Source organism: Musca autumnalis, unplaced genomic scaffold (assembly GCF_047663935.1).
Source record: "Musca autumnalis isolate F117 unplaced genomic scaffold, ASM4766393v1 scaffold_1, whole genome shotgun sequence".
Taxonomy (NCBI): domain Eukaryota; kingdom Metazoa; phylum Arthropoda; class Insecta; order Diptera; family Muscidae; genus Musca; species Musca autumnalis.
Genome location: NW_027411644.1, coordinates 33,886,573 through 33,902,239, shown reverse-complemented (window position 1 = coordinate 33,902,239; position 15,667 = coordinate 33,886,573). Strand labels below are relative to the sequence as shown.

Below are 15,667 nucleotides of genomic sequence, written 5' to 3'. Positions count from 1 at the left end.
GCAATAACTTTGAACTTTTGTGGCTGAGGTAACCTGAAGAGTGTCATGCGCACCATTTTAACGAAAAGTTTTGAACTTTTTTGGGGGAGGTACCGAAGCAGTGGCCCGATATGGTACATCTTCGAACTTAAACTAAGTTTAGACAAAATATTACGAAGGCCAAAGTTTGGATCAAATCGGTTCATCCGTTCAAGAGTTTTCTTGCGCTCCACACATAGTGCCATAGGGGTTTTTTACAGCCTTCGGGACATTTTCTTAGGAAGTATGGATTTGTCCCTGAAAAAACTTGGACCGTCGTAATGGGAGCAGTGAATACAAGTGGTTGCAAAAGGAATCAAAGAGATTCAAGCTGTTAATCCAGCAAAAAAATCCATACTAAATAAAGGGTTTTTATAGTACTTTTTTACTAGTCGTAACTACTTACGAAACCCCCTACTAACTCATTATTTTAACAACGACATGTCGCACTGACTTACTAGTTATTATACTATTATTATATTAAGGGTTGTTTGAACGCTAACATGTGCACCATCATCTATTCTTTATATTGTCACCAATAATAGTTATTTGTTAGTTATTTTTGTTTACATTACTTTGTAATGGCAAGCTTCACTTTTCCGAAATTTTGTGTGGGAGGTACTCGAAGGAGTGGACCTATATAGTTCATATTCGAACCTGATCTATATATCGATATATGAATCAAATCGGTTACTGCCTTGGAGAGTTATCGTGCACACCATTTTAGCTAAAATTTTCGAGCTTTAGTGGGAAAGGTACCCGAAGGAATAAACTGATATGATCCATTTCGAATTTAAACTAAGTCCGAAAAAGACCGAATCTGACCAGGGCCTGACTGATCAGGTCGAGTGTCATCGTGCGATCCAGCCAGTCAGACAGACAGAGGGACGGACATTGCACAATCGACTTCAAATTGTCTGAAACGGATTTCGTCCAAACATACTTGGGGTCTAAAACCATTATTTCGATGAGGCACATTTTGACCGTATGAACGTCTATATACCCTTGTTAGTCTTAAGACTGAGGGTATACAAAATATCCTTTTTTATACCCTCAGGCTTTTGACTAATGAGGGTATATAGGCTAACATGGGGCAGCTTCGCCACTGGAGTGCCTTCGTATTCGATAAAGGATCACCTAAACAAAACATACTTCCCTTAAAAATGGTTCTAAATTCCATTTTAAGTGGTATTCAGGAAGTATTATCAAATTCATTCATGTAGACTGTGTTGATTGGATCTAACACTGGCCTTTCCTGACCCACTGCTTATGATTTTTACCACAGAAACTTCTGAAAGTTTCCAAAACTTATTTTATCGCCAACAAAACTGATATTCATATTTAAAATTATGGATCTGTTTATACAACATTTAGGTCCAGCGCTCCTGTTATTGTTTTTTTTTTTTTTTTTTTTTTTTGTAAAGCTATAGGCTGAGGGTATTTAGCTGGCGTCAAAGCGGACGGATTTTTTTGAACTTGTTTTAGGTTACCACATGAGTCATTAGTGATATGAGACTATTCAGAATGTAGTTGCTTTGAAATACCACAAATAAAGAGGAGATGGTTCTACAACACTAGTAAATCACTGGTTTTGAAAGTTGACCTATTGTAAATCACATTTTGTGATGACCATTCCATTACATTGACGATATATAATAGCTTATGAAATCTCCAAAGATTTGGCTTGTTTTGTCTTGATTTGTTTTATTTTGCTCAATAATAACTTACTTGTAAAAAGCCGCATTCTGGGCGCTGATGATGAATTTTTGCGAACAAGACTCTGCGATACAAAACAAATCGTTTTGATATTTCACAAAAAAAAATGTAACTGCAACTGATGATGACGGTTGGCTGCTACTTGATTGGTGCTGCTGCTACTCTTTTGGACGTTAACTTCGGCACTCTTCAAATTCAAATTTCCACAAAGCTAAGCCACTGCTGCTGACTGACTGATGACAATGGATGACTTTGGAAGCGGGGATTAGTTTAATCTGAGTGTCGTTTTGTGGTGACGATAGACAGTGGCTGCTGTTACAGTTTCGAGTTGTTGTTGCCGATTTTTGCAATGAATTTTAAGCGACCCGACAAAATCTACAAAAATTCGTGATTATTGTAATATTTTTACTTCTTCTTCTTCTTTTTTTAGGTGTCGATGGAGATGATGATGATGATGATATTTTTGCAAAATATGATTTTTTCTTGTTATTGTTGTTGTGTGTGTTAAAATTACTTTATTTTTTTCAAGCTTCTTTTGATATTAGGCAAATAGATTGTGCTTCTTTTGTGACTTGTTTGTTCTTGTTTTTTTTTTTTTTTTGTTTTGCCGGGTATTGATGATTTAGAGTTCACTTCAAAAGGAGTGAACGTAGTTTTTCTTTTGATTTTTGCTGTTTGTCTTTGAATTCTTGGTTTTGTTCACAGGGGGCAATTTAACCACTTCTCTTTCGTTGTTTCTCAAAGTCTTTTCAAATATATTTTAAAGTTTTTTTTTTTGTTTTCCTTTTATTTCAAGATTTCTGCAAGGCAAGTAAGGAGATAATTTAAAAATCTATTTTTTATTTTTTAATAATTATTATTGTTTTTATGTTTCTTTTTTTGGTGTTAATGGTAGAAGGGCGTGCCTTTTTGTGTTTAGGCCTAATGATATTTTAATTAGCCTGCTGTTTCTTTTCGTGTTATTATTTTTTTGGTTTCATCTTTATTCTTCTTTTAACAATTAATTTTGGGGCATAAAAAGGCAAGTGTTTTGATTGATTATTAGTGCTGCTAATTCATCCATCGACCTAATGTCTCAAGCGGAAGTCATTGGAGGTTTCATCTTTTGTTTATGATACCATCTTCATTTCCCCATGGTTTTTTCTTAATGCCTATAATTATGAAGATGGTTATATCAAATAGGCTAATCCATATAATCGATCACTTGAAACAGGTATATATTTTTTTTTAATTTTAACAAGGTTTCAATGACAGATATACTAAAATACAATTTGTCACAAACATCGCCGAAGTGAGATGTAAAGCCTAAAATCTAGACAGTGGAATTTTATGCAACCCCTATTTTTGGTCCGATTCATGTCAAATTTTGGGACTGGGCATATTTTTGGCTTCTGATTAAATTGCAATCGAAACATATGACATATGCAAAATTATGCGAAATGCATAAATTTTTGCATATGCATAACCACAGGCACAACCTTCCAAATACCAAAAATCGGGAGGTATCGTTCTATGGGGGCCATATGAAGGCCTGAACCTAAGTCGACAAATGTTAGGTGGAAAGTTTTTACCCCCAAGGAAGACTTAATACCAACTTTCAGTCATTTCGGCGGGATATTGAGGTCACAACCTTGAAAATACCGAAAATCGGGAGGTACCCTCCTATGGGGTCTATATGAAGATGTGAACCTATACCGAGAAACTTCAGGTGGAAAGTTTTGTACCCCCAACGAAGACTTAATACCAAATTTCAGCCATTTCGGAGGGATATTCAAAATACCAGAAATCAGGAGGTACCGTTCTATGGGGGCTATATGAAGCCGTGGACGTATACCGAGAAATTTCAGGTGGAAAGTTTTATACCCCCAACGAAGACTTAATACCAAATTTCAGCCATTTCGGAGGGATATTGAGGCCACAACCTTCAAAATACCGAAAATCGGGAGGTACCGTTTCAGATGGAACGTCTTATACCCCCAACGAAGACTAAATACCAAATTTCAGTCATTTCGGTGGGATTTTGAGGCTACAACTTTCAAATTCTGAAAATCTGTTGGTACCGTTCTATGGGGGCTATATGAAGACGTGGACCCATGCGGACAAATTTCAGGTGTAAAGTTTCATACCCCTAACGAAGACTTAATAACACATTTTAGCCATTTCGGTGGAATTTTCAGACCCCAAATCCTTGTATATAATTTTATACCCTCAGCATTTATGCTAACGAGGGTATAAACACTTTCAAACGGGCAAAATGTGCCTCATCGAAATAATGGTTTTAGACCCCAAGTATGTTTGGACGAAATGTGTTTCAGACAATTTGGAGTCGATTGGGCAATGTCCGTCCGTACGTCTGTCTGGCTGGAGCGCACGATAACTCTTGAACGGGTCAACCGATTCGATCCAAAGTTTGGTTTTCGTAATAGTTCGCCCAAACTTAGTTTAAGTTCGAAGATGGGCTGTATCGGTCCACTCCTTCCGGTACCTCCCCGACAAAAGTTCGAAAATGTTCGGAAAATGTGTGCGCACTATAACTCCTGAAGGAAGTAACCGATTTGACCTTGAAGTTTCTACTAAACTTAGATGAGGTTTAAAAATGGACTCAATCGGTCCACTCCTTCGGGTACTTCCACACAAAATTTCGGATAAGTGCTCTCGAATCGCTTTGTTTTTTGTTGCAACAACTTGTATTCATTGCCCCCCAAACGACGGTACAAGTTCCATCAGGAACAAGTCCACACTCTTTGAGAAAATAGCCTGAGAGATGCAAAAAGCCCCATAACACCGTGTGTAGTGGATGGAGCGCAAGATAACTCTCGAACGGATATGCGGATTCGGTCCAAAATTTGGCCTTCATAATATTTAGTCCAAACATAGTTTAAATTCGAAGATAAACCATATCGAACCACTTCTTCAGGTACCTCCCCCACAAAAGCTCAAAAATGTTCGGAAAAATTGTGCGCACGATAAATCTTGAAGGGAGTGACCGATGTAATCCATACTTTGCACATCCTAATATATCTACCAGATATAGATCAGGTTCGAATATGGACTATATTTGTCTACTCCTTCTGGTACCTCTCACACACAATTTCACTTTAAGACCTGCTCTCGAATCACTTTTATTTTTTTTGAAGCGATTTGCATTCGCTACCTCCATTACGACGGTAAAAGTGTAAAAACTATGTGGCGGTCGGAGAGCACGATACCTCTCGAACTGTTCAACCGATTTGGTCCAACATTTGGTCTTCGTCATATTTTATCCAAACTTAGTTTCATGGGGCAATACTGGTCCACAACTTCCGGTACTTCTCCCCAATATTAAAAAAATGTCACTATAATGCTAGGACGATATCACTTGAATGGGGCAAGCAATTTGGTCCAAACTTTGGATCTCCTAATATTTGGTCAAATTTTAGTTTAACTTCTAAAATGGCCCATATCGATCCTCCCTAATGGTACCTCCCCCACAAGAGTTCAACATTTGTGTCTTAGTGAAGTTAATTCCTAATCCACATTTTTGTAGGCAAGTTCAAATGTACAAAAAGGGATACAAAATTCTGAAGAGACCTTAAATACATTCGCTCTGTCCGTATATGAGAGTTTCACTTCACATTGGCTGAGGGTATCTATCTGTTCGCAAAGCCGACTGACACATTTTTACTTGTTGCATATGGTTTTGCATATGCTCATTTTATGCAAATATGTCAAAATATGCACGATATGCAAAGTATGCAAAAATTTCTGGACCAAATTCGTTTTATTTTGTGATAAAACTGGTTTCTGTCTAATCAGATTTTCTCTACGACCATCCTAACCATATATGCATTTGCATAGGATTCCGCTGTCTAATAATAACGTAGTTAAAATTGGTTGAAATTTAAAAAAAAGCAAAAATCCGACGTCTACTAATATCTAATCAATAAGTGTATACCGATTCTATTTATAGCTGAAGAATTCAAGACCTTATTTTTATCGTCGAGTCGGAAAAGTCGTAAGGTATACGTGGAAAAAATCAAAAAATGATGACAAGAAAATTGTAAATTAAAATTCTATAAATATATCGAAGTTTCAATTTCTAGTATTAAGTCTTAAATTTTCACAGGTAATCTGGAAAGCTGAACTGAATAATTTGAGATTTGTGTATGGAACCACCATAAAAACAAAACATTTACGAGGGGCATTAAAAAACGCTTGGCCTAGGCAACTTGCAGTGTCGCTAGTTGTCATCTGACATTTTTTGGAAAGTTTGACAGTTTTAGCCTAAGCGTACTCAGGTCAGTTTGACATATGACCATGTGTTGGGTTGTTTACAGTGACTTGAAAAAATCACTTTGCTAAAAAACGAGGGTCGTGAGGGTCGTACAAAAACGGCAGTTGTACCAGAAAAAATTAAGCCGTGTGTGAACGGGTAATGCAAGATCGCCATGTTAAATACCGTGAGATAGAGCCATCCTTGGACATTTCTTCTACCAACTTACATTTGATATTGCATGAACACCTGGCCGCAAAAATGAATTTTTCTCGCTGGATCCAGCAAAATTGGTCAATCGCTCAATAAATGACTCTTGTGGATTTGTGCAAAGAAATTGTGAACAAAAACGATTGCGGTGCTTCAAACGACATTTATAACATCGTCACAGACGGTGAATCTTGGATCTATGCTTAGGAGCCCGAAACAGAAAAGGAATCGACCGTTTAAGTCTTCGAAAGCTAGCCAAATCCAATGAAAGTTGTTGATTGAAGAAGATCTTCGAAGCAAATGGTCGCCTGTTTCTTCGGCAAAACTGACCGTGTGGCGACTATAGGGCTTCAGAAATGTAAGACGGTTAATTCTGAGTGTTACACTAAAATTTGTTTCCCAAAAGTCTTCTGAGAAATTCAAAGAACCGAGCAAGAGAAGGCGACTAATTCTGCATCATGACAATTCGAGCTCTCACACATCGATTCCAACCGGACCGGACAAAACGTGGATTGGCTGGGTCATGCGCCGTACAGCCCTGACTGGGGATCCAATGACTTCATCTGATTCCAGCACATCAAGAAAAAAAGGCGTGTTCCACGATTTTCGTCAACAGTAGGTGCTGTAAAAGCGTTCAAAAACCATGTTTTGGAGGTGTCTCAATCACGACACTGTAAACAACTCAACACATGGTCGTATGTCAAACTGTCCTGAGTACGCTTAGGCTAAAAACTGTCAAACTTTCCAAAAAAGTCAAATGACGCCTGGCGACACTAAGTGTTGTCTAGGCCAGAAGGTTTTTTAGTGCCCCTCGTACACTTATAAAAGAGTTGAGTAATGATGACTCATGACTGACTGATAATCAACGTCCAGGCTAAACGACTGGAGCTAGAAACTTAAAATTTTGGATGAGGGTCACTCTTGGTCCGAAGGTGTCAGATAAGGCTGGAAATTCGAACTAGAAGAGTACGAAAAGTACTAAAAGGTACTAAATATGATACCATTTGTAATTGGCGAACCGGTAGAGCTGTAGTTCTGAAATTTGGGATGAGAATCACTGATAGAGTGCAGGATAGATGATTTTTGATTTTTGAAAAATCAAAATTGCAGGATGGATGTACAAAAGTATTTTTGGATATTCAAAATATAAGTGTACGAAAAGTACTAAAATGTACTAAATTTGGTACCAATTCGTATTTTGTGAAAAGAAATAGCCTAAAGGTTGAAATTTGGAGGAGTGATAATCAAGACTAAAGAGTACGGTTGACATAAGGAGGTGTTTTTGGAAGGGTGTACACATGTGTACGAAAAGTACTAAATGGTACTAAATTTGGTACAATTAGGATTTGGGTCAACGGATAGAGCTGGAATAATGAAATTTGGAATTATTGTTACTGACAGAGAGTACAATGGAAGTAGTTTTGAAAATTCGTATTTATGGGTACTAAAGTACTAAATGGTACTAAATTTGGTACAATTTGGATTTGGGTGAACGGATAGAACTGGAATCCAGAAATTTGAAATTAAGATAGCTTTAGGAGTAAAGGATTGAAGTAGTCTTGGAAATTCGTACTTATGGGTACGAAAAGTACTAAATGGTACTAAATTTGGTACAATTAGGATTTGGATGAACGGATAGAGCTGGAATCATGAAATTTGGAATTATTGTTACTGCCGGAGTGTAGAATGGAAATGGTACTAAATTTGGTAAAATCTGGATTTGGGTAAACGGATAGAGCTGAAATCCAGAAATTTGGAATTAAGATTGCTGTTGGAGTTAAGGATTGAGGCAATTTTGGTAATTCGTACTTATGAATACGAAAAGTACTAAATGGTACTATTTTTGGTACAGTTTGGATTTGGGTGGATGAATAAAGCTCGAATCCTGAAGTTTGGAATTAAGGTTATTGATGGAGAGTAGAATGGAAGTAGTTTTGAAAATTCGGACTTATGCGTACGAAGAGTACTTAAAGGTACTAAATTTACTACAATTAAGATTTGGGTGAACGGATAAAGATGGAATCCTGAAATTTGGAATTTAGATTAGTGTGTAGGATTCAGATATGGAGGTAGTTTTGGAAATGCGTAATTATGTGTTCAAGCAGTGATAAGTGAAACTAAATTTTGAACCTTTTGGTATTTGTTAAAATATAGAACTAAAATTGTGAATTTTAGTGTTTGGATTCCTGATGGTGTGTATAATGAAGATGAGAAACAAATCTCGGAAATTTGCAATAAAATTGATATCGGGAGTAGGAACAGAGGGGAATTCGGAAATTTGGTATTAATTTCGGTGTTTGTAGGTAGGGTTAAGTAGCACGGTGCTCTTAAATGGAAGGTGCTTACGCCTGAGAAGTTTTTGCGGATTCTGAAATTACAATGTTCATAGATGAGAAAAATCAAACAAGTAAAAAAGTGTCAGTCGGCTTTGCCGACAGATATATACCCTCAGCCAATGTGAAACGAAACTTTTACCTCCGGACAGATCGAATGTATTTAAGGTCTCTTCAGAATTTTGTGGCCCTTTTGGACATTTGAACTTGCCGACAAAAATGTGGATCAGGAATTAACTGCACTAAGACACAAATGTTGAACTTTTGTAGGGCAGGTACCATTAGGGAGGACCGATATGGGCCATTTTGAAAGTTAAACTAAATTTTGAAAAAATATTAGGAGATCCAAAGTTTTGACCAAACTGGTTGCCCCATTCAAGTGATATCGTCCTAGTATTTTAGTGCCACTTTTTTAAATATTGGGGGTCTTTAGTGAACTTATCCGAAATTTTGTGTTGGAGGTACCAGATGGAGTAGACAAATGAAGTCCATATTCGAACCTGATCTATATCCGGTAGATATATTAGGATGTGCAAAGTATAGATTACATCGGTCACTCCCTTCATGAGTTATCGTACGCAAAATTTTTCCGATCATTTTTGAAGTTTTGTGGGGGAGGTACCTGAAGGAATGGACCGATATAGCCCATTTCGAATTTAAACTATGTTTTGATAAAATATTACGAAGGCCAAATTTTGGACCGAATCGACAGATTCGTTCGAGAGTTATCTTGCCCTCCAACCGCTACACAAGGTGTCATAGGGGCTTTTTGCACCTTTACGGCCATTTTCTCAGGAAGTATGGACTTTCCCCTGATGAAACTTATACCGTCGTATGGGGGGGCCTTGAATACAAGTTGCTTCAACAAAAATCAAAGCGATTCGGGAGCAGGTCCTAAACTGAACTTTTCCGAAAAATTGTGTTGGGGGTACCTGAAGGAGTGGACCGATTGAGTCCATATTGAAACCTCATTTAAGTCTGGTAGAAATTTCACGATGTGCAAAGTATGGACCAAGTCGGTTATTGCCTTCAAGAGTTATCGTGCCCACAAATTTTCCGAACATTTTGGAACTTTTGTGGGGGAGGTACCGGAAGGAGTGGACCGTTATTACCCATCTTCGAACTTAAACTAAGCTTGGACAAAATATTACGGAAGCCAAATTTTGGACTAAATCGGTTCATCAGTTCGAGAGTTATAGTGCGCACCAGCCAGACAGACAGACGGACGGACGGACATTGCTAAATCGACTCCAAATTGTCTGAAACCGATTTCGTCCAAACATACTTGGGGTCTAAAACCATTATTTCGTTATCATAAATGCTGAGGGTATAAAAAACAACTAAACCAAAAACATTTATTTTGCCGGATTTGCCATTTTTGTTGGTGGCGTCAGAGTTTCTTGGAGCTTTTAGGCCAATACTTAGGAAGTATTGACTTGCGCAAGCAAAAAATTGTACCGTCGCGATGGAAGCCGCAAGGATTACCTACTGAAAAAAAATTCAAAATGATCCGAGATGAGCTCTTAAAGTTAACTTTATTCGAATTTTGTGTAGGAGGTACCTGAAGGAATGGACCGATATAGGCCATATTCGAACCTAATACATGACTATATGAAATAATACGATGTGCAAAGTCTGCACCAATCAGAAACTCCCTGCCAGAATTATCTTGCGGATTTGCCTTTTTGGTTGGTGCCGTCAGGCTTTTTTGGAGCTTTTAGGCCAATATCTCAGGAAGTATTGACTTGCGCAAGCAAAAAATTGTAGCGTCGTGAGGTAAGGCGCTAGGATTACCTACTGAAAAAAAATTCAAAATTATCAGAGGGGAGCTCTTAAACTTTACTTTTTCCGAATGTTGTGTGGTAGGTACCTGAAGGAGTGGACCGATATAGTCTATATTCGAACCCTATCTATATCTGAAATAAAAATAATACGATGTGCAAAGTTTAGACCAAACCGATTGCTCCCTTACAGCGTTATCGTTCACACCATTTTACAGAAATTTGTTGAACTTTTGTAGAGGAGGTACCCAAACTAAGTTTGGACAGAATATTAGGATACCCAAAATTTTTTTCGAGCGCACAAACCAGACAGACGAACAGACAAGCAGACAGACAATCGGACGAACATGGCTAATTTCGTGGCGAATATCGTCCAAACATACTTGGTGTCTAAAACCGTTATTTCGATGAGGTACATTTTTGATCGTATCAAAGTGTATATACTAGGCCGGGGCAATTTGAAACCCTTAATGGTTCCTTCGGGTTTCTGATTCCTGGGATTGAGCTGAGCAAAAAAGTCCACTAGACCATAGGTCTACGGTGAAAATCGAGCCTCCTGATTTTTTACTTTACGATTTTTATCCACGTTTTTGGACATTTTGGCATATAACGGCCAAACCATTGAGATTTTCGATCCAACACAAAGAAGAAAAATTGTAGCCAAGACAGTAATTAAGAACTCTCTAATACATCGCAACAGCATTGGAAAGCTCCTTCAGGCAGTTTTGGCCTTGAGAAGGTGCAATTTGAAACCCTTAATGGTCCCTTCGCGTTTCTGATTCCTGGGATTGAACTGAGCAAAAAAGTCCACTAGACCATAGGTCTACGGTGAAAATCGAGCCTCCCGATTTTGACTTTAAGTTTTTTATCCACGTTTTTTGGACATTTTGGCATATAACGGCCAAAGCATTGAGATTTTCGATCCAACACAAAGAAACAAATTGTAGCCAAGACAGTAATTAAGAACTCCCTAATACATCGCAACATCATTGGAACGCTCCTTCAGGCAGTTTTGGCCTTGAAAAGGTGCAAACTTTTCGGAAAATGTCGATAAATGGCACTGTGCTACAAAAGTTGTCCAGAAAAATATTCAAGCGTTCTGACGCAAAATTCTATCGTGTTGGGATCCATGGACAACGAAAATGCCTTTAGTTCGTTTGAGTCACTTCGTTTTATTCTTTTATAACGGTAAAAGTAGTGAAAATCTGGGTTTCTTACATTTTCAAATTTAAACGGGCATATCTTCTTTTTTTCACAACGGATTTCTATTGATCCTTCTTCCTTTTAAAGGGGTGAATAATGTCTTTAGAACATGTTAGGCCTAGTAAATACCCTTTCTAGCCTAAAAGGCTGAGGGTATAAAAAGGTTCCGCACAAACAACTTTGAAAAATTTTTTTTTGAAAAAATTCTATGAAGTGAAAAAAAAATTTTTTTTTCTCCAAAAATTATTTCCTTTTGCACGAATGAATGGCCATTTGCCTACTAATGACTAAAATAAATTTTATTCCATTTATATTTTAAAAAAGGTTCCGCACAAACCGCTTTTAATTTTTATGATATATGAAATAAAGTTATATATTATATAAAATTATATATATGTTATAATACGATGATAAAATTAGTGAAAAACAAAAAGTTATGGCATTTTGGTTATGTCGTGTGCCCCTATACCTTGTTTTCAGTTAAATATCTTCTTACAGTGATTGAAAAAAAATTATCAAAAATTCTGAAAAATTAAAACTTTAAAAGCTTTTTGTGCGGAAGGTTTTTTCGTCGAATCACTTTCTAATTAAGATGCTATGCAATCTTGAGTAAAAACTCATCAAAATATTATTCAGGAATACGTGGTTGTAAAAAAGTCATAACCCTAATGCCCAGGTGATGTCAACTTTTTCGTGTTACAATTTTATATTTATATTTACAACGGTGGCAAAGACGCCCCTTAGTATAACTGAAAATTAAACGACCTTTCAGATAATTTTTTCTGAAAATCTGGTTGATGATATTCAAACTTTTGGTTGGGGATTTGATGAGTCCCCAACCAAAATTTTGAATATCATCATGCAGATTTTCAGAAACATTTATCTGAAAGATCGTTTAATTTTCAATTAGGCTAAGGGTCGTTTTTGCCACAGTTGAAAATGTGATGTTACTTAACTGGGAATCGACTCGGGACCTAGGATTGCTAAAGGAAACCACCTCTCCTCCTTTTCTTCCGCAAAAGCGATTATGCAAATGATTTTAAATTGAACGAATACAAATTAAGTGTTTATATGAATGAGGCCGTTCATGCTCTAATTAATACTACATCTTCTAACTTATGTGCTTACCCAAGGTTTCTTTAGGGTTTGGTATATTCCAAAATCTGAGATGGGTTCACAGTTGCTTTAGTTCATAAATTACGAGTACAAATAAAGGTGGAAGATTGAATATTACGTTTACAGCTGGGTTTACAAATATTATGTTCTTAGTTGGAAAAGGTTAAATTGCAACTTGTAAGTCACCTTTCTTACAGCAGGTAATGGTGATGGTAAACAAAAGACTTAAGACAAAAACTTGAAATGCACTTAAACCACATTAGGAGCTACAATATTGCTTGGCTGTTTTCATTCATTCACCTACTCTGTGAATGGAAGGATACACAATTAATATTTTTTTTGTTCGATATAACACTTTGTATAACACTTCAATCCTTTTTATGCCACAAAATGAATTTGTCATTTAATTTTTTTTATAATATTTTTTAATTTAATTTTTTAATTATTGTTTTCTTTTTGTTCTATAAACACTTTATATTTTTTAATGTTTTAAATTTTATTTTCATAAAAATATTGAAAATTTTCATAATTTGTTTGTTTTATTATAAAAATTAATTTTCCTTTATTACTTTTTTATCCAAGAAAAACTTCAATTATGTGTTGCTTCAATTTGAATTTTCAGAAACAATCAGAAAAAAATAAACTGAAAATGCGAACTAAAGTTTATCCCGAGAGTAGAAGTTTCAGTTACTTCTTCTTCTTTTGAGTGGAGACGTCCGTACACGTTCGTTATTCGCGTTTGAATGTATCATTTGGCAAAAACATCATCCAACTTTAGGTGATTTTTCAAACTTTGCTTTTTGTGCAAAGAAATTGTTTGACGCTGGGTTGCTGTGGGTTGTTGTTGTGGTTGACGTCGTCTCAGTTGTTGGGTAGGTTGGTTGGTCGGTCGCTTGTGTTTTGCCAGATGATGATGTTACTCTGCTCTGGGTAGCTCTTCTTAAATGTTGTTGTTACTTTGCTTTGTGTTGTTGTGATTATTTTTCTGCTGAGGATTTTATTTCCAATTGAATTTTGAAAAATAACGACAACAGACATAATAACAATCAGTGAAACGAAGAAGAAGAAGAAGAAGATGTATGTATATACAACAACAATGCCAAATAGCAAAGGCAGTCAAAACAAAACAATAGACCGACCAACAGACCAAACATTGGTGTTTTAGCTCAAGAAAAGACCACTGGTGTGAATGATGATCATCTTTATTTTATTATGATGATGTTGTTGTCGTTGATTATTATGTTGTTGTATGATTCTCTAACAGAAGATGCATGCAAAATCTCCCAACATCATAACAAGCCGCTTCTCTGATAATGTCATAATAACAGAAATATCTTTGAGTAACATCATTATGAAGTTCATCATCATGAGATCATCATTATTATGTTTTAAATATAATTATGTTATTGGGGTGTTTAGTTTACAGGGGGAGCTTGTAAAGTTTACGAAAAAATAGACTAACTGTTTTCGGAAGTGGTTTAGAAGGTTTTCTTATATCTGTGGATAGGATTGTAGAAAGGTATGACAAGAAGGACGTTTTGAAGAACTTCTAGGGACAAAATACCCTTAAGGTAACTTACAGACACACAGGAATGCATTTAGAACTGTACTTCTTTGGTCATAAGATATTTATCAAACTTCTTCAGTAGGCAGATGATCTTTCACAGGTCTTCCTCAGTCGACATGAACTTTCGCAGGTCTTCTACAGACAGAAGATCTTTTAGATATATTCGTTAGACAGAAGACCTTCAGACAGGTCATCCATAGCTGGAAGACCTTTACATATCTTCTGCCCTTTACAGGTCTTTTAAAACCAAAAGTCCTTTTAAATGTCATCCATATCTAGAGCACCTTTACAGGTCTTACATATATAGCTAGCCGACTTTTAAAAGATCTTCAAAATCCAGAAGACATTTTTTCTAAGAATACCTTTTTTTCTAAAGTGATGGGATTTTTTCCAGGTCGTCTATAGCTGGAGAACCTCTTACAGGTCATCCATAGCTGGAGCATTTTTACCGGTCTTTTTTAACTAGAAGACCATTTATAGATGTTTAAAGTCAGAAGATCTGTTTCAGGTTTTTCGTAGCTAAATGAGCTCTACAAGTCGTCTATAGCCGGAGGACCTTTTACATGTCACTCATGGCTAGATGATCATTACAGGTTTTCTTCTGTAGCCAGAGGATCATTACAAGCTTTCTTCTGTAGCCGAGGTCCAGTTACAGCCCATCCATTGATAAAGGACCATTAAAGTCTTCTAAAGCCATAAGACCTATTACGGTTCAAGTCTTATATAGTCAGACGACCTTTTACAGATCTTCAAAAGCCAGAAGACTTTTTTTTCTAAAGTCATGGGACTTTTTTCCGGGTCGTCTATGACCGGAGGAACTCTTAGATGTCATCCATAGCTTGAGCATTTTTAAGGGTCTTCTTTAACCATAAGATCATTTATAGATGTTCTAAAGTCAGAAGATCTGTTTCCGGTTTTCCGTAGCTAAAGGATCTCTACAAGTCGTCAATAGCCAGATGGCATTTTACAAGTCGGCCATGGCTAGAGGATCCTTACAGGTTTTCTTCTGTAGTCAGAGTTCAAGTTACAGGCCATCCATTGATAAAGGACCCTTAAGGTCTTCTAAAGCCAGAAGACCAATTACAGTTCAGGTCTTATATAGCCAGACGACTTTTTACAGATCTCCGAAAGTCAGAAGACTTTTTTTTCTAAAGTCACGGGACTTTTTTCCGGGTCGTCTATGGCCGGAGGTTCTCTTACATGTCATCCATAGCTGGAGAATTTTTAACGGTCTTTTTTAACCAGAAGACCATTTATAGGTGTTCTAAAGTCAGATGACCTGTTTCAGGTTTTCAGTAGCTAAAGGATCTCTACAAGTCGTCTATGGCCGGAGGACCTTTTACAAGTCAGCCATGGTTAGATGATCATAACATGCTTTCTTTTGTAGCCAGAGGTCCAGTTACAGGTTATCCGGTGATAAAGGACTCTTAAGGTCTTCTAAAGCCTTAATACCTATTACAGTTCAGGTCTT

General features: G+C 36.8%; 1 protein-coding gene across 3 annotated transcripts in view; it reads right to left on the bottom strand.

Moving 5' to 3' along the window:
* The window catches only part of thw (chitin-binding domain protein thawb), a 152,347-nt gene extending 138,961 nt beyond the window's left edge, over positions 1 to 13,386 (bottom strand). The window contains exons 1-3 of one of the 3 annotated variants that reach the window (XM_073971862.1): positions 13,199 to 13,376; positions 2,249 to 2,534; positions 1,747 to 2,109 (exon numbers count right to left, since the gene is read on the bottom strand). In XM_073971862.1, coding sequence (XP_073827963.1) covers positions 1,747 to 1,762 — 16 coding nt within the window. In that variant the 5' untranslated portion in view covers positions 1,763 to 2,109; positions 2,249 to 2,534; positions 13,199 to 13,376. Of the gene's footprint in view, positions 1 to 1,746; positions 2,110 to 2,248; positions 2,535 to 12,641 lie in introns of all 3 variants that reach the window. The other 2 variants (XM_073971845.1, XM_073971854.1) reach the window with 2 other exon arrangements.
* Positions 13,387 to 15,667: the final 2,281 nt, after the last annotated feature.